The sequence below is a fragment of the Pithys albifrons genome, chromosome 14 (assembly GCF_047495875.1).
Source record: "Pithys albifrons albifrons isolate INPA30051 chromosome 14, PitAlb_v1, whole genome shotgun sequence".
In the NCBI taxonomy this organism is placed as follows: Eukaryota; Metazoa; Chordata; class Aves; order Passeriformes; family Thamnophilidae; genus Pithys; species Pithys albifrons.
Genome location: NC_092471.1, coordinates 9553162 through 9571694, shown reverse-complemented (window position 1 = coordinate 9571694; position 18533 = coordinate 9553162). Strand labels below are relative to the sequence as shown.

At 42.4% G+C, this 18533-nt stretch overlaps 2 protein-coding genes and 1 long non-coding RNA gene across 3 annotated transcripts in view; 1 reads left to right on the top strand and 2 right to left on the bottom strand.

The window, feature by feature from the left end:
• Nucleotides 1–1010: 1010 nt before the first annotated feature.
• On the bottom strand, nt 1011–7468 carry PGRMC1 (progesterone receptor membrane component 1). Its single transcript, XM_071569814.1, has 3 exons — nt 7060–7468; nt 5102–5257; nt 1011–2975 (listed from the first exon to the last, which is right to left on the bottom strand). The coding sequence occupies exons 1-3, from the start codon at nt 7376–7378 to the stop codon at nt 2875–2877; spliced, it is 576 nt and encodes a 191-aa protein (XP_071425915.1). The 5' UTR covers nt 7379–7468; the 3' UTR covers nt 1011–2874.
• Nucleotides 7469–7498: 30 nt separating this feature from the next.
• LOC139678729 (uncharacterized) lies at nt 7499–18407 on the bottom strand. Its single transcript, XR_011699078.1, has 3 exons — nt 18322–18407; nt 8295–8465; nt 7499–8122 (listed from the first exon to the last, which is right to left on the bottom strand). It is a non-coding gene; the product is annotated as an uncharacterized lncRNA (long non-coding RNA).
• Nucleotides 11224–18533, top strand: part of KIAA1210 (KIAA1210 ortholog) — a 56292-nt gene continuing 48982 nt past the window's right edge. Inside the window, exon 1 of the mRNA XM_071569812.1 lies at nt 11224–11300. Coding sequence (XP_071425913.1) covers nt 11257–11300 — 44 coding nt within the window. The 5' untranslated portion in view covers nt 11224–11256. The remainder of the gene's footprint in view (nt 11301–18533) is intronic.

Below are 18533 nucleotides of genomic sequence, written 5' to 3'. Positions count from 1 at the left end.
AACAGAAGCATTCATCAGTGAATTTTTTTTTGTTTAGCTGAAACAGCAGGAATTAAGAGCTAATAGTGGCGATTAAGAGCAGGCAGAGTCCAGATAAAAGATTATCTAAATTTTACAAAGCAGCTGACAGTATGACAGAACTGGTTGGAAATGACATGCTACTCAGTTTGGATTTGTCCTGGAGCCTTTCAAGTACACCTTTGTGACATGACTAACAGGTGTTGGGCACGTCAGAGGAGGGAGATTGGTAACAGTCTCTGCACTTGGTGTTGTCATCATGTCCTACCTTGTTAATGTACAGCCCGATAAGCTGCCTGGCATAATTCTTTTTCTAGTCATTGCTGCTAGTCCCTGTTGAAGGAAAGGGATCAAGTTGCAATGAACAGAGGGTAAAAAAGAAGCTAAATCCCATCCATTTTCTCCAGCACTTTAGAAGGAAGTAAAATCCATGCCTGCTCCTTCGTGCTTTCATGACTTGCTTCTTCCCTTTCATAACAAATCTTCTGTTTTCTCTGAAAAATGCAGTGGTCTTACCAAAAGGTATTAACAACAGCTTTGTCCTGTGTTGCTGCCATTTTTCTGCATATTTTTTTTTGTTGCTTTTCTTTCTGATGCATCATGTTGTAATGTACAGATTTATACTTAAAATAGTGTTCAGTCCCTCAGAATATGTGATGGATTAACTTAAGAGACAGTTGGTTGGATCTGCTGCAGGGTAGGTTACAGCCTAGCCTAGTTCCACCACAACAGCCTTATAAAGCTCCAGCTTTTGACCAGTATTAAAAATTACCTGGGCTTTTTTTTCTGCCTGACTGTTTTTCCAACAGCAAAACATATTACACAACATGAACATGTTCTCTATTTAATATTCTTTTAAAGTTATGCTACAGATCTGCATCTACAGGCACATGATTAGAATGTAAGACATTGGGGAAAGACAATATAAAACTTGAAACATTAGGGGAGGGTTAAGTAACACATTTCGTTGCAGTAAATAAAAACAAACACCATCATTATGCAAGAGTATTTTATTTGCTGCCTTAAACAAATAAAAGCACATTTCCAATTTGAGGTAAAACATTAGTAGTAGTTTGCAAAGAGTATAAATGTCTCTAAAAATAAAACAGCAACACAAAGTCATGACAAGATCTACGTTTGTCTCTAGAACTTTGTTAGGTCATTCATACAGTATCACTTTACCTACACTGTCAAACAACCATGCTCTTCATTAGAAGGCCCAGTGCAACCAAAAGAAAATGCCAGGACAGTGTTTGGACTGAGGAAAAGTCACCTATTCTCACCACAGATGGTCTCAGGCACTTTCAACATGTTGTGTCAACTTGTTTATGAAAGCTGCTGTTGTGCAATGCACTCTACTTCTGAACAACTTTGCCTAATTTACACCTTCCCACTCAGGACTCAGCTCACCATTTTGGTTGTGTTGCCAAATTGAAACGACCGGACAGCTCAGCCACAGAAATGAAGGAGAGGGAACTATGCCAGACAGGCACCTTGGGATATTCTGCACCAGCAGAATCACCTGGACAAGAAACACGTTTACAAGCAATCAGCAAATCATTAGTGATCTTGGAATTTATGAGAGAGTTTTACAGAAGTATTTTGGATGATGATGGAGCACATTTACATTTTTCCTTGGTCAGATCCATTTGCCTAGCCCCCTTTGGTAGGAGGCAGGTCACATAGAACAAACCTGGTGATGAAGCATAACGTGAGTCAAGAGAGCAAATAAGTAAAAAGCAACTCAAAGGTCAGGTCCCCAGGTATAGCACTGCTGATTATGCATGAGATTGTGTCATTTCTTATAATGGCAACATTCCAAAGCAACAAAGGCCTCAGCACAGAAACAGCTCACACCATGTTCTTTTATTTTGTACTGGAAACTTGTGTAAGTTATGTTGACCAGTAATATTTTTCTGGTAGTTAAAGCTACATATACAAGAGCACTTGTTAATCATTCCATACCAGCAACTTGGTTTTTAGGCCTAGGAATCAAGAGCAGCTGATCTTCCATGTTGAATATAATTTTATTAAAATTGACAGAAGAGTTTTACTAAAAAAATTGAATGAACAGTAGTCCAGTCGAGTCACACTTCATGGTGTACCTCTAGGGATGCCTAGATCCACCCAGTATCTAAACCTCTGTAACACTTCAGACGTGCTTTAAAAGTGAACATAGAATATTAATCCATGCAGAATTATGCATATTGAACACATCAAGTATTCATCAGTCCTTATTAATTTTTTAAGTATCTAAAAGTGATTAAACCTCTGAAAAATTCTTGATCTTTTTTAAAAGCAGTTAGTGTTTCATCTGTAAACCTCTAACACAACTCCTTAAAAGCCACATTATCTTGTTTAATATTGAATTACATTGCACAGCAAATGAGTATGCTGCCTTGTGGACAAATAAAATATAGTCTCTTTTCTAAAGGAACTACAAACCAAGGGCCAGACCCTGCAGAAGCTAAAACAAAAGAAGATTTAGTGGAATTCGTGTTGCATATAGGAAGTTACTCATGTGCTTGTGTTCACAGTGGTAGGTTGTTAATGAAAAACTGGATTTCAACCTACTCTGCACTAAACGGTGATAGCAGAAAACCAGTAATAGTCCTTTATTGCCAAAATTGCAGTTTACTTCTGCACAGGTATTTGTTGTGCACACTTCTGATTATGTGGGTTTAAAGGAAGACAGACCTTCAGTAGTTTATCACTGAATTTGAAAAGAAACAATTCACTGTAACTCTGGACCTTTCCTTTTGTAAGCGTTGCTGCTGCTGCACCTTGTAAAACAGAAGTGGAATGTTACAAATAATCCTTTACAATTCAAAAACAGATTGTTCCTCACTGCACTCTCTACTTTTTCTTTGCATCCTGGGCATCTTTTTCTTCTTCATCAGAGTATACAGTGGGTTCCTCCCCCTCCTTCAGCAGCTTACCAACATGATGATACTTAACTGGGAAAAAAAAAAGAATCCAAGTAATTATCCTGCCCTGAAGATGGACCTTTCTTAACTCTAACTTTCTTCTGAATTAACAAAATGCCTGTGTTATAATAAAATAGCTCTGAGCAATTTGTTCCAAACACGGTGGGGAAAGAGAAAAGCCAAAAATCAACTACCTGAGCTACTATTAATGTTGTAGTAAGTATAAGAATCATGCCAAGTGAATGTAACTGTAATTCTCATTCCCTTCCCTAAGACAAAAGATGAATGACTGGAAAGACAAAAAACAGAATCCTGGACTAGATTCTTGTCAATGTCAAAGATGGTTTTTCAACCAATGGCATTGTTGGAGTATTTACAGCACATATTAAACATGCACATACATATGTGCACACACACACACAACTTTGAAGGGTTTTTAATTTTTGTAATGTATGTGGAAGATGTCCAATAGGGCAGCAGGCAGATCCTTTCTCCCAAAGATAAAGATGGATCTGTTATCCAATTATGTGATTAAGCCTCTGATTTATTTTATATCGCTTCTTGAACATGTAAAAACGCCAAGATCATGTACATGTAACTATGTTTCCCCTCTGTCAACTTCGACAAAGTAAAATATGCCCCTGATCACAGGTCTTTTGGACTAGCACTGTTATAAGAATTTAAAGTAACTAATTGGCATATTTAGTTGAAACACAGCAATAAAAAAAGTGCAGTTCACTATCAGTCCTGATGCTCAGCTCTGGTAAAGGTACATTAAACACTAGTTTAGGTCAGATATTTGGTAGCATAGTTCTGATTTCTGCAACATGCTTGTTAGTGTAATAAAACAGCCATTCAGTGTGGCATGATTAACAGTCTTGATTAAGACAGGAAGGGAGCCAAAATAGTAGGGGCACATCAGGTCAGGACTGAGACATTCTAATGACATCATGTGGAGGAAAACTCCATTGTAGCTAGTTATAGTAAATCTTTGAAAACTTGACTTAAAAAGAAAACACATTTGCTTTCCACTATATTACTTTTTGGAATATGCAATTTTCATCATATATATATATATATAAATAAATATACCAATATACAAATATATATAAATATATAGATATAGATATAAATTCATCAGGACAAACAACTGATGTATTTATATATATATGTATATATAAATTCATCAGGACAAACAACTGATGTATTTATTTTTTGCCTTATATAAGTAGAAATAATTGCCTTGGTCTTCATTAACTTAAAAGGCATCATGAGATGTGGAGAAATTGTTTTTCATTAACAAGATACACAACAGGAGGGGGAAAAAATCCTACTATTGGGCATGCCCTGGCACAAGGTCAACACAGCAACTTCCATAAAACTGTGGTGTGAAGTTGTTTTTGAGCAGCAAATTGACACATGACACAAACAGTTGCTTTTAAAAACTTTTAGTACTAAGCATAAAACAAGGTTACTATGAAAGTGACTTCCTTTTGTGAATTTCAGAACAAACATCCCAAGTGTGCAAGTTGCCTTTTTTCCTTTGGCCATCAGTGGCATGGGTACGGACCAGGAGGTTTGCAAGCACTGGGGTGACATCTGCCTATTCCTGATCACTTTCTGGGGCACAAAGTCAGCTGAATGCAGTTGTCTGTGAATCTGCTAAAGCCATCAGCAAGGCCATGCAGACTAAATTACTGAGAGTAAAAAAAGTTCTTTCAAGAGCTCCAAGGGAAAAAGACCAGGTTTCAACAGTCTTCAAAAATACAAGAAGTAATAATACAAATGTTACTGTTATTTCTGAGAAGATAAATAAGCTTCATTTTTCAGAGCATTAAAATCTACCACTCTCTATAGATGGGGTCTTAACTCTATCAAAACCATGGTCTTTATTTCCAAATCCCATCAACTTTTTCAGAGGCTTATAGATCTTACCCTATCATGGAGTGCTTCCACCTCTGCTACTGCTCTGTGAGGAGCATAGGGAAGGAGGAGGCAGGTGGAGAACCTGACATTTCTCTTAATTCTAAGTAACAGTAATTCTAGTAATAGTAAACCAGACTGATGCTTCCAGCTGATAACAACTTTTTAACCATTGCTTCCCCTCTTACACACCAGTTACTGAATGCTTTGTAAATAGGTTTAAAGTTGCTTACAAGTGAATTGCGACTCCCAGTCCCTCAAGGTCTCTTGCTGTGTAGCGTTGAGGTCAGAGAGGTCATCGTACTCATCCCTCAGTGCCTCCTTATCCAGGCAGAAAGTGGCAAGACCTCGGGAGGCATCTCTTCCAGCAAAAATGCCATATGGGCCCTCTTAAAATAAAAACACAAGCAGCATTATTACAGAGGTAATGGATGTTGTGTGATCTTCATGGATCAGAGTCCCCAGACTAACACAGATAAAGAGTTCCTACCCTGACCTGTGGGTCAGAGGTGCCTCAAGCTTCTGAAATGCTTTTAAGTGGTAGTGAGAGAAAACAGAGGAAGAGGACAAGAAACAAAACCATGGAAAAAGATACTGAGTTTGCTAAAACATCAGGACAATGAACCACACAATGGTGCATGGCACACACAGGCAGGGTAAGGATATGCTTACGAACTGGGAAGCACATCCTCAGAATGAGGAACTTAGTCTGAGGCAAAATGAAAGTCTTTCAAGAGATGCTCATGACTCAGATGAAAGGATGGCTTGACAGAAAATGTAGTGCAGATACTAGAAATTATTAACTTGGAAGAAATATCTAATAAAATGTTCAAAATGCAAGATGAACTCAAATTATCCAAACAAGCAACTCACAGTACACCAGAGATGCCACGATAGACCCTTGATAAACTTCATTAATGATTAACTTGCATGACAAGCCAAAAATTGAGATACTGCATGTTGCAAATAGACATTCAAAGTTCTTAAGGGAGCTTAAAGAAGTTAGATGTGGATGCTGGTTACTGTAGAGCACATACCATTCTTCACTCTTCCCAATGTGTGCTTTTTCCTAAATGCCTCAAAAAGAATCTTAGTTTTCCACTAAAATGAAAAGCAAACTAGCCAGACATGGTGGTGAACGATTCAGCAATTACCAAATTAGATACAAGGGGCACCTTTTACTGTTGTCAAGGGATGGAGTATTTACAGCATCGACCTTTTTAGTTTCCACGGATACAACACTGCACTCAGCTGCACATATCATCTTAACTGCTCCAGAACACAAAGTTACAGTCATTCAGTGACAGTCTCTAGCCCGTGTTTGGACAAATACTAATAACTGGTAACACTTCCAACTACATTGTGTCTCCTGCACTATCCTCCTTGTCTCTAAGTAGCACTGGCAGGTCTGGACAGCTCGAGAGTGGTTATGCCAGACAGATTCTGGTACAAATCAGCAAGCCTGAGTGAGGCTTTTTAACAGGCGGCCTCTGTTAAAAATAAAGCCCCATGCTCACGTGGAGGTGATTGAACTTTGACACCGGGGTGCACATACTGCCACCACCTCATCACTGCCTGCTCTGTGAGCCTCGGTTATTCAATCTTTGCACGTTTGAACTACGCTCTTGACTAGGAGGCTGGTTTAATCTAAATTGGTAGCTATTTAGTATAAATATTATGCAATAGAGTGATGTCCACTAAAACCTGGGAATGGAATGTAAATAGTGAGCGAACACTTCGCTCTGCCGGTTGGCATCGGGCAAAGGCACCTCAGGTCGAGGAAGCCGCCCAACCCCTCCTGGTATGGGTAACCTGCCGTGGGAAACACAGAGAATAATGAAGCAACGCAAGCTCGCAAAGCCGGAGTTACTACTACACCGAGGCCCGACTTTGTACCCGGGGGGCAGCAGCAGCCCTGCCCTCCGCCTCTCCGGGAGGCAGCTCCCCCCGCGCTGCATTGTGCGCGCACCCTTCCCGGTTCCAAGCAAGCCGTGCCCTTCCCAAATCTCCGGATCGGAATCCGAGCCGAGAAGGCGCGGGCAGGGGGGCCGGGATGCGGGTCGGGCAGACCCCGCGCCGAGGGAAGGCGGGCCGGGATGTGGGTCGGGCAGACCCCGCGCCGAGGGAAGGCGTTCCCTCCCACCCGCCCCGCACAGTCGGGTGCCCGCGCCGGGCCCGCCCCGCCGCTCACCGGGCCCGTAGAACTTCCTGGCGCGGGTCACGTCGAAGACTTTGCCGTTCACGGCCATGAGGATGCGCGGGTCGCTCACGCCGTCGAAGGGCCGCAGCTGCGCCAGAGTGAAGTCGCGGCGCTTCATCTTGGGCAGCGGCGGCGGGTCCGCCTCGCCTGCGGGCGCCGCGGGCCGCTCGCCCCGCAGGATCTGGTACAGCAGGAAAAGGCAGAGGCCCAGCAGGCTCAGGTTGAGCGGGGAGCCCACGATTTCCAGCAGCAGCCCGCCGGTCTCGCCCGCCGCCTCCTCGCCGGCTGCCGCCGCCTCCTCGCGGGCCATGGCGCCGAGCTGGGTTCGCTACGGCTCGGCAAGCTCTGTGCGGGGCGGCGGCTCCGAGCGCGGCCGGCCCGGCGGGGCGGGCACAGGGAGGGAGAGAAGGAGGGGCAGCGGACGGACGGTGCCGCCCCCGGGCCGGGCGGGCTCTGCGGGGCCGGTCCGTGCCCGCCGCCGGCACTAGGGGGTGGTGCGGGCTCGGGATGGCGAGCGCTGCCCGGGGACACCGCGCAGCTGGGCAGGGAGCGGCTCCTCCGGTCGGGGCGGGGCTGGTCCGTGGAACAGGTTTCCACAGAAATTCCAGCAAAAATAACCTCGGGGTTGCGTTGACCCGTGTCAGAGCTGCCACGCTGGGCTCCGGGAGCCAGCCGGGCTCTGCCGATTTGAGGATGGAGGATCGACCAGCCTCTGCTCGGTGGTGCCGAGCAGTGGGCATGAACTGAGGCACAGAATGTTCCACCTGAGTATGGGGAAGAACTTTACTATGCGTGTGATCGCATGCTGGAAGAGAATGCCCAGAGAGGCTGTGGTGTCTCCCTCACTGGAGATACTCAACAACTGTCTGCACACAATCCTGTGCAATGTGCTCTGGGCTGACCCTGCTTGAGCAGGGAGGTTGGACCAGATGGCCCATTGTGGTCCCTTCCAAACTGTGCCATTCAGCGATTCTGTGATTCCCTGCACTTGCTTCACCTGTGCCAGGGAACATCTTCACTTTCCTGGCAGGGCAGTGAATTTTCAGAGTGCTCTCTAGGAATGATGCCAAAGTCAAAGCAGGAGAAAAGGGACAAAATTACCAAACTTCTGGGGTTTTCTCATTCAGATAATAACTCTGCCCCCCCCCCTCCCCCCCCCCCCCCCGGCAAAAAACTACAGAAGCAGCACCCACAATGTATTATTGTATCATGAAAAAGAAAAGTACCCGGTTGTGGAATTCTTTATTCAGGCTTCTTCTCAGTGTAGATTGTGGTGAAGTAAAACTTGAGATGAAGGAAGTACTAACTGAATGTATCTACTCAATATGGTGTTCAGATGGAGCAGTTGGAGCCCTGAATACATCTGTATACCCCTGGTGTCATCTGCTCCTTGATATCTGGTGTGAGAAAATAGAAATTATATTTTGGGTCTCTGCAAATTGTATCTTCACCATCCTTCAGAAAGAACACAAATAAATGCCCTGTCAGAATATCGTCATTCCCTCTGCACAAGTCGCTGACATTGTTCAGGATACATGCAGTGAAGAAATGTAGCATATTGACCTTGATCATGGAATCATTAACATTGGAAAACACCTCTGTGATCATCCAGTCCAACTGTTAATCTAACTTTGGATTGTGGCTTGGCACATGGCTTATGTCACTGCTTCAGAGGAAGGAGGCAGGTTTCACTGAACGTAGGATTGGTACAGTTGGTTATAGAAAAGCAGTGCATTTAATTTACTTTCTAATTCTCAGCATTAGGAAAATTTTAACTTTATGGGCCACAGGAGATACTGATAAACTTTCACCTTTTGGGATACACTCAAGACCTCTGAGTACTAAGGCGTTTAAACATGTTGGCTCTTGCAAGGAGGTTGTTTGGTTCCATCTGCTGTCTCCTTTGGGAAGTTCCTAGTTTTATTGATCAACACTGTAACTTTGATGTGTCCTTTCATGGTATACACTGACTTTTGCTTCCACCTGCTGTGTAACTTGAAGAACACCTTGTTTCATTTATCTGATGACTGAGATTTGTACTCGTTAATGAAGTAGCTCTGAATTTTGGCCCTATTTAGTATATTAGAGAAATCTCCAAAACTTCAGAATTATTCAGACTGGGAACTGTATTACCTAGTTAATTCTGCTCAGCGTAGATATGACACTAGTACACTTCATTGTGTTGATAGTGCATATTACAGGAGTAGATGTAGGAAAAAAGCAGAAATTTAGAGAGAGATTTTTCTTTCATTTTTACAACACATTTTGTTCAAAAGTGAGGAAAAAACCCCCAGACTCCAAAACAACCCCAACCCTGAATTTGACCTTGAACCAGACACTGAAGGCAGGGAAAAAGAAGCTTTGTTTATGCCTGGTATCCTAGAGAAACCATCCAAGAACAGTTCATTCTTAGATAAAGAAGGGCCAGGAAGCATTGCCAGGACTGATAGAATCTCAAGTTATCTACCACATGAGCACTGTTACTGCAAGTTACAGTGGCCCAACTTTCAACTCTTTTTTAACCTTGCAGCATACAAAAAATATTCATGTCTAAGAATGCATCTTTAGGAAAAAAAACAAACCCAAAACCAAACTGATATTTAAAAATAAATGAGTATGAATAAGATTATGATACATCAGTCAAAATTATCTAAGTTCATGAATGCTTTGTTATACATTTTTCTCTAGCAAGCCTACTTGGAAATTTCTTTAGTCAGAGCAGAGTTGGCCCCAGCTCTAATTAAATACAACAGGCAATAACCATGCTCCCATACAGGATAGATTGGTAGAGCAGTTCTAGTAAAATGCTCTCTTATTAACTGAAGAAAGCACTGGAACTCAGACAGCATTCATATCCTTGCACATCAGAGTAGTTCAAACTCTGAACTACTCAAAGTAGTTCCTACTTGTATTTTTTATAAGCAGGGTAAATCTGTTAGAGATGAAGGAGAATTAGGTCTACTACACTTCAGCATTCTTCTTAATGCTCTATTTCCACTTTGGAACTTGTCTGGTAGACTTAATGAATCTTTTAGGGCATATATAATGCTCCTAAACAAAGTGTGCTTTGCCTAGGTTGTCCATGATACATTTTATGTTGGCAGAATACATGGGGACCATTGCTGCCAAGCTGATTTTGGGCCTCATGTTCTCTCATTGTTCCTTTGGAAGCCCTTCACAGGAATTCCTTTCCCTGAATTACCTGATTGACCATTTAATTTAAACTGTGACTGCAAGAAAGTTTTCTGAAGTTTGTAAAGATATCAATGCCTGGTTTGAGTTACTTGTGAGCTGATTCCCAGAGCTGCTGGTCACCTGGAACTAGTGGTGACTTTCATTAGACTTGCAAGGACCCAGGGTTTCTGAAGTAGAGGTGAGGTATCTTAGTCTTTAAAATACTGAGTACTGGTGACAAATAAAACCACACAGAAGTTAGATCTTTGCTGCCCAGACTAAAGTCTGATTTGTAACTCCCACTTGAGAATTTGACAGACTTCAGGAGCACACTGTAGGATTGCATTACAAACAGTTTGTGCCACCATCTGGCCACAGAAAGATGATTTTGGCCTGTGGTCCAATGGCCTCTTGTAGTCTTCTCTAAGAAAAGAAATTAAAAAGCAAGATTAAATGTGCCCTACAAGGATAACAGAAAATCAAATCTTATAGGGAGACAACATCTTCTATGAGACCACTCAATATTTTTATGTGGGCAAGGTCTATCCTGTCTGACTAGGTCGGTGTAATAAGGGTATTACATCTCACCCTTTTTCTTCCCTTCTCTTCCCTGTCCTCAGTAATAATTTAACTTACTAACAAGTAAAAAGAAATGAAAGATGAGATGGGGTTATCTCACACTTCTTTTGCTGACTCTGGTCAAGGAAGCAGAACCCCTCACTAAACTGCAGAGGTCCAGTAGGTCAACTGTACTAATGCTGGCAGCAGGCATTATATGAAGTATGTCTGTTCCAGGTGCAGAGCAGGTACCTGACCTAGAAATGCCCTGAATTACACCTAGTCCTTGGATCAAAAGCACTGACCATCTTTCTGATGGACTTGCTTTTTTTTAGTTTTTACTTCCATCTCCACCATATTTGTTTCTTTTTTCAGCTGCATCTTCTGACTTTCTATCTGTGCTCTCCATCCAGCTAAGTGTGAGAAGAAAGGACTGTGCAATGTGAAGATGACACCATGCTGAAGGCTATCAAGATCCTGTCATTCCTGGAGATATATTGGTAAGCATCTGCAGCATAAAACAGCTCCAGATGAGAATTTTTGCCAAGTTTTAGAAAATGTGTTTTAGAGGGGGATTGGAAAGGCAGAGACTTCTTATGCTGGAGAATTGCTTTCCTCAGAAATACACTACTGCAAGATTGCAACAAAATCTTCCCCCCACTGGCCCCATCAAACCCTTGCTTGCTTGTCTTTTAGACTGCCAGGACTATGGGTTTTGATTCAGTCATGCTGAATAGGACTGACGGTCCCTGTGACAAGAAAGGTTACTTGGTCAGTATGTACAGCAAGTACACTATGATGTTCTCGAGATGTCTTTTAACTATAGATGAACATCCAGGTGTGAATTCTCAGTATTGGCTCCTTTTTTCTTGAAAGGCAGCAGATGTCAAAAACAATCTGCACAAGCTGCAGGTTCTTCTGGAAGAGGTAAGGAAAAGAGAAAATATAAATCCACATGTGACTCCTACAATGTAAGAGTCTCAGTATCCCTAGAAAGCACACTGGTTTACATTGAAAAAGTAAATAAAATCCCTGACTTCCTGAAAATAACAACTTGGATTTGCTTACAAGTCTGATGAGCCAGAAGGATTTTAGGTATCAGAAATAACTGGATGACATGAAGGAAACTTGGCACATTTGCAAATCGAGCCAAACCAGCAGCATTGTTAGAGGGAGTAGGAAATGTTATCTCTGCTCTGTTAGTGTTGGATAGGGAAATGGTATCCATTGCATGTACATGTGTTGTTCACAAGGACCAATTTTTACTTACACTGGAGATATTCACTTTGCATTTTGGAATGCATGAGCTTTCTTCACTTGTGTCCCTGTATCCCTGAAGTAGGGCCTGTTATTTCTCTGCAACTGGGATGCAGTGCCAGTTCTGCTACAGAGCAGATCAGTCTGTTTGAATGGGAATTGGAGACAGTAATAGACTCAAAGGTTGAAAGAGGGAGGTATAAATAAACTGCAATTTTCAATGCAATGTTTCTGCAACAATTTAGTTGGATGGATTCTCATCTCAGATTGAGTTTATTTAGCTGAAATCTGCTTCTAACACCCAACTTGATTACAAAGAGGGCTTTTGTTGCCTTTCTTTAATCTGGTTTATTTTGGTGGTTAAATCCAAAGCAGCACAGACAAGATGAGGGGGATTGAGTAAAAAGGAAAAAGCCACAATAGGAAGGTGTCTATCTAGATTATATACACTTCCATGTGCAAGTCAGATTTTTGGCTGGTTTTTTTTTTATCCTTAATTTTCTGTTCTTATTAAATAGTTGAAGGCAATTCAGTCATGTTTCATTTTACACAAACTAAAATGTGAAGTAGTGATCCAGTAGAATTCAGTTTTCAACATGATGAGGCAGCACTACAATAATTTCCAGCCTGATGTGTTTCCATCTGTTCTAGTTACATATCTTGAATGGGAAAATCTTTCAGACCCTCAAGGTCATCCCACAGCCTGAGTGATGTTACCTGAGTCACGTTGCTGAGAAGATGCCTTGAGCCCTCCAGGCAATGTGCTGAAGGACAGCTTAGGTCAAGCTTAATGTTTTCCCAAGCCATTGTGTAGCTGGGCCCCAGAACTGCCACTACAATGACATGGAGCTGAGTCAGGGAAGGTTTAGGTTGGATACCAGGAAAAGGTTTTTCACCCAGAGGGTGGTTCAACACTGGAACAGGCTCCCCAGGGAAGTGATCACCAAACCTGTCTGAGTTTGAGAAGCATTTGGACGACGTTCACAGGCACATGGTGTGACTCTTGGGGTGTCTTGTGCAGGGCCAGGAGTTGGACTCGATAATCCTGATGGGTCCCTTCCAACTCAGCATATCCTATGATTCTACCACTCTATGTTCATGCTGTGGCCGTGCCTTCACAGCTGAACTATTAAAGTTTCTCAGGCCGGAGTTTTGTAAGATTTCATGGACAACAAAGCAGCGGGAAGCCCAGGAAGCCTTGAAGGTGGCACAGTCTTCCCATTCCTCAAAGACGTGAGGGAGAGCCGGAATTCCTGCAGTGTCAACCTCCTCCGCACAGTGTAAGGTGGTTTCCCGTGCCCCGCGCAGGTTTCGGGCGGAGGCGGGGACTGGCCCGGCCCCGGGGGTGTCCGTGCTGCTCCCACGGGCCCCCCCGCACCGGTAACACGGTGCCGGGAGGTGGGGCCGGTGCCCGGTGCCCGCAGGGCGGGGCCGCCCGGGGCGGCGGGCGCGGAGCGGCGCGGGGAGCGCGGGCGGCGGCCGGTGAGTGGCGGCGGGGACGGGGACAGGGACAGGGACGGGGACAGGGATAGGGACAGGGATGGGGACGGGCACAGGACGGAGAGGGCGGGCAGGAGCTCACCGGGAGGGGCACGGCCGCTGTCCCCGGCACGGGAAGGGCTCCCGCCGCCGCTCCCATCCTGCCGGCCCCCCGGCTGTGTCCCCGGGCGCTCGGCACCGCTGGGATAACGCCGGCGGGTGTTCCGAGACGGAGGCGAGCGGCGAGAGCTCTCCGTGAGGCACTCTTTGTTCAGTGCTCTGTTCACCGGCTGCCGGCTCCCCACGGCTGCCAAAGCTACATGGGCATCCTCGTCCCGAACTTATAGACTTGCAGGCTTCCAATGTCGGATCTGTACGGTTTTTGCTCCAAAACAGGTTTTTAACCCGCGTTAGTTGGCTGGAGTACTTACGGTTGTTAATACGACCTGCAGTTTATTTTGTCTCTAGCACTGTTAGTGGAATTGCTAGAATTGGTGGCTGTGTCCCGGGCGTGAAGTCTTGACGCTGGTGTGGGGACTGGGAGGATCCATGTGATCTCAGAGAGAGGATGCAGGAGTGACGTGAAAGAAGTAGTAGGGTCTTGTAAGGGGTCAGATCCACAAGCCGTAGTAGATGAGAAGACATTCACTGTGCCATTTCCTTCATGATTATTTTGCTGATACGCTTCGTAGCTTGATCTTACAAACAGCTGTATGCAGGAGTAAAGCCTTAATGGCATAATGACTTTTGATGAATTTCCTATGGCAACTGTCCTTGTACAAGTCAGAGTGGCTCCTGAAGGGCAAGTGCTTTCATCCAGGTAACAATCTGCAGGCAGGATATGAGCACAAAATACCCAAGAACCCCAGCAAACCACCTCCAGTCTTTTCCATAGTGTCATCCAACTCCTCTCTGGAAAACCGAGGAGTTTCTCATTCAAAGTGTCCCTTTTCCCAGGAAACTTAACATGTACTATTAGGAATCTTTAAAACAAAAGCAAGTTTATTAACAGCTTCACTAGTGTAACTTTTCTATATCTTTTTCAATCACTATATAGTAGACGATAATTGGGACTCCAGTACCTTTGCAGATACACTATAAGATAGGAAATGCAAATATATATTTGTCTTGCTGTTACAAAACAAATACAGTGAAAAATTAATCCAGTGATTTCATGAGCATGGAATTACTTTTTGCACTGTTTGCTTGATGAGTTGTTTATAGTTTGGACTCCTAGCTATATAATATGTGGACCACATTACTGGTGCTTCAGGCCAATTCCTGAAGAATATTTCACCTGGAAAGTTACAATGACTTAGTGAAATTGTTCATCTGTTTCTAATCAATGTCAGCAGATGACTTAGCACAAGATGAACACAGCTGCAATTCTCCAGCTGAACTGCTTCATATAATAAGAAAATGCAACCCTGTTGCACAGGTAGGGTGTGAGGTTTGCAAGGATTCCAGAACTATCCAGTTCAACAGAGGATTTCAGCCCATATCTGCAAATTTAAAAGTTGATTCGGTTCTTACTCCTTATAGTATAAGAAAGTGCAAAGCACTTTTTCTTACCTTGGACTTTATGATTGACTTAAGTTTAGTTTGTATGTAGATGCATGCATTTAGGTATGTATATATACAGTTTGATACATTTAATACCAACAAACACATCTTTAATCGTTCCTGCTTAATCTCTGCTAAAATCCACTATGACTTTGACCAGAATGCTTAGTGTATCTGATATTGTTAAAGTGTGTTAGACATTCATTCATACGTATTTATTTATTTTTATGAAGGCTGTCTCTATATAAATGAAAAGAAAGTACACATGGTTTAGCATACTGGGGAGCTGAATTTTATTTCCCCTGAGGATTTTCAGTAATCCTTATATTTTTACTGTTGACTGTGTGTGTGGTGTGGTTGGTCTCAATATCTTTAGTTATGTAACATAAACATCAAGCTGTGCTGTAAGTCAAACAGGGGACAAAGCAGTGTGGCTGTAGTCTCTGTGGCACATCAGACTGCAGGCTGACACTATGATGGAAGAGTTGAGTTCAGTGGAAAGACTGTCATTGATTTTAATGAGCTCTGGATATGGCCCAAACTCAAGAATCAGTGGCTTGGCTTTATTGGAATGGCACCAGCGTCATGTTGAGTCATGTGTGCACAGATATATATACATCCTCTTAAAGTTTAAAATAGCTTTCAAATGGAGTGCCAATGCCACAAGCAAAGATACTATTCATATTTCATCATTTTCTTCTAAATTAATTCAAACACATTGTGTGAGATTTTGGTACTTGACACTGGGTTTAGTGGAAATGCAGTTCTGTCCCCTTGTCATTCCCTCACATAAGTTTCTATGCCAATTCTTCTGTCTGTTAAAGGTCAATCTATTGTGTAGTTTAAGCATAAAGCTACATAGATTTATCTCCATCTGGAGAGGTTTATCTCCATATCTTCAGTTGACAGCTTGTATGTGCAATGAAAGGAGTGCTACAGGTCAGAACTTGAAACCACATCTTTGGCGAGCAGCACTGAGATTTGCAGCTGATGTTATTAACAAGGATTGTTCTAACTACTATTCCTCTCTCACTCCTGCTGACTGTTGCAGTTCCCTCCAAAAGTCTCATGAGCTCTCATCAGGTCATATCTCACACAGCCAAGTGATTGTGCAGGACACTGAACATCCTTCTGAGCAAACAAAGCCAGACAAAACTGCCAAAATACATACTCAGCCACAAAGCTTGAAAGCAGGATCTTTAAATGAAATTAAATTAAATTAAATTCAGAAACTGTAAATAAAGAGGACATCAAATATTACTTCCAGTACACAAGCTTGTTTCAGCCATCACATAGTTTTACTGGCTCAGGAATGTTGAATTTTGGGTGGCTGAACTAGTCTAAGCTTCACAGCTTCTGGTGAAATTTCTTAAAAGCCTATGGGGGAAAATGGAAGTGCACATACTTATTTTCTTTACAACTTTGACACTATCTTTAGGGCTGACCTCAGCAAAATGACATGTCAAGGAGTCACACTGCCCATCCTGCTTTCACTGCCATTTGGCTTTTTGTTTGCAGTTCCACCCTTTCTTCTTTCTGCTGAGCATGCATTTCTTAAATTTAAATGATACTTACTAGTAAAAGAGGCTGTTAAATATTATTGCTACGATTTGCTAGAAATGTAGTAGCTTGTGGTCAAGTGTGTCCTTTCCTTTCTCACAGGTAATACTTTATGAGACTGTTTTGTATTCCACTAGGCTATATGGGAGGGATGGCTGCCAGCACACAAGGGGTTAATGCTCATGTATTTGGCTGAGTCTTTGCTCTTTTCAGTGCCAAGATTTTTTTTCAATATTATATTTTTTAAGATTACCAGCTTAGCAGAGTTGGAGCTGCAACCCTTGCAATGCAATATGGGGACATTTGTCTCTCCCTGGATTCTGGTATCTGGAAAACCAACATCTTTCCCAGTCTTGTGGCACATGACTGGAGCCAGATAAAAGGGGTCTAAGGCTCTTCCTTGCAATGTCAGCATAAATTTTACCCCATTGTTCAAGAAGCTATTCTTACATTTCTAAGCACTGGTAATGACAAGAGAGGGAAGGTTCAAAGAAGATTCATTCTGTGATCCTGTTTTTCAAAGCAGTGTCAGGATTTCTGAGATCTCCCAAATTTACCTGTTTTTTCTAATGATACATTTCATTATCTCAGTAGCAGCAAGTGAAAGAAAGCAGAAGAGGCAGGGAATGTGGTGTAATTGACATTTGAGAAATGATCCAAGAGTTTCTCTATAAATTTAAACTATAGACCCTTAGTATAATTACCCAGAAATATGCCAGAAGCAGAGAGCGCTTATGAATGGTGCTTGCTTGATTTTCTTGCTTTTTCAATCTATGTGTTGTATTTGAGTCTGCCTTCAAATCATGTGACACCTCATGGGGAACTTGTGAATTTATATAATTGACTTTAAATCTGAATTAAAAAGGGGGAGATGTCAACACAGTGTTATAGAGAATGGGGAGTAGAAAACATCCCATGCATTAGGAGACTAAACTCAGCTGGAGATACCATTTCAGCATTGCCTTGTGTACAATAGTAATGAAAATTTTTTTCCAAAATCCTTAGTTCTTTTTTTTGTAGATATATTAATAAAGACTTTATTTACAGATGCATAATTTTTAAAGATTTTTGGCCTTTGAAAGAGACATAGCATGCAGCACATCAAAGTACATTTCAAAGCCACAATGCAACATTCAAGAACAATATAGAGAACAGAAGAACATGAGACTGTTTATACACTTGTTGGTAACTACCAGTATGTACTTCCTTAAGCCTTTTTTTCATTGCTTATTTTCTTTTTTGAATCTATCTTTCATACATTATTGCTACTGTGCTGATGGAAGAGTGGATTTAGTGACTTGAATTCCCAAAGCTGCAGGTTCTGCAATAATTATAAGTGGTATCTTACTGTGTAAGAAAATACATTAAAATGGTAAGGTTCTTACAATAAATCAGCTAAAAGCAAGAAATCTGAGTCAAGGAAAGACTATCATTTATCTCAGGTCTTGCTATAGTTGATTTTTCAAGCTTCTAGGCTATGCAAGAGGTTTTGTGTTCTTTTTAATGCATAGAATTGTAAAATCATGTTAAATACAGAAAAGAAGAAAAAAACCAAGCAAACCAGCCATTAGTATTGTGATGAGTCTGAATAAACTGAGTTATAACAATATCACCCCAGCTTTTGTGGATCAGAGAGGCAAAAAGGGAATACAAACAATTTACCTGCTCTGATTCTGGTGATCATGTTTCTCCTGCTCTTCTGGTCCCCAAACTGTGGCCACTGCCTCTGCTCTTCATTCTAGAGTTATAAGAGGGGTAAAACCAGTCATAGGGTGTGACTTGGATTTTATTCTAGCACACATTACTCAGCATCAGCAAAATCATGTGCCCTCATTCCTCCAAAGGAAACGTATTTCCAATTTGGAACAGGTTTT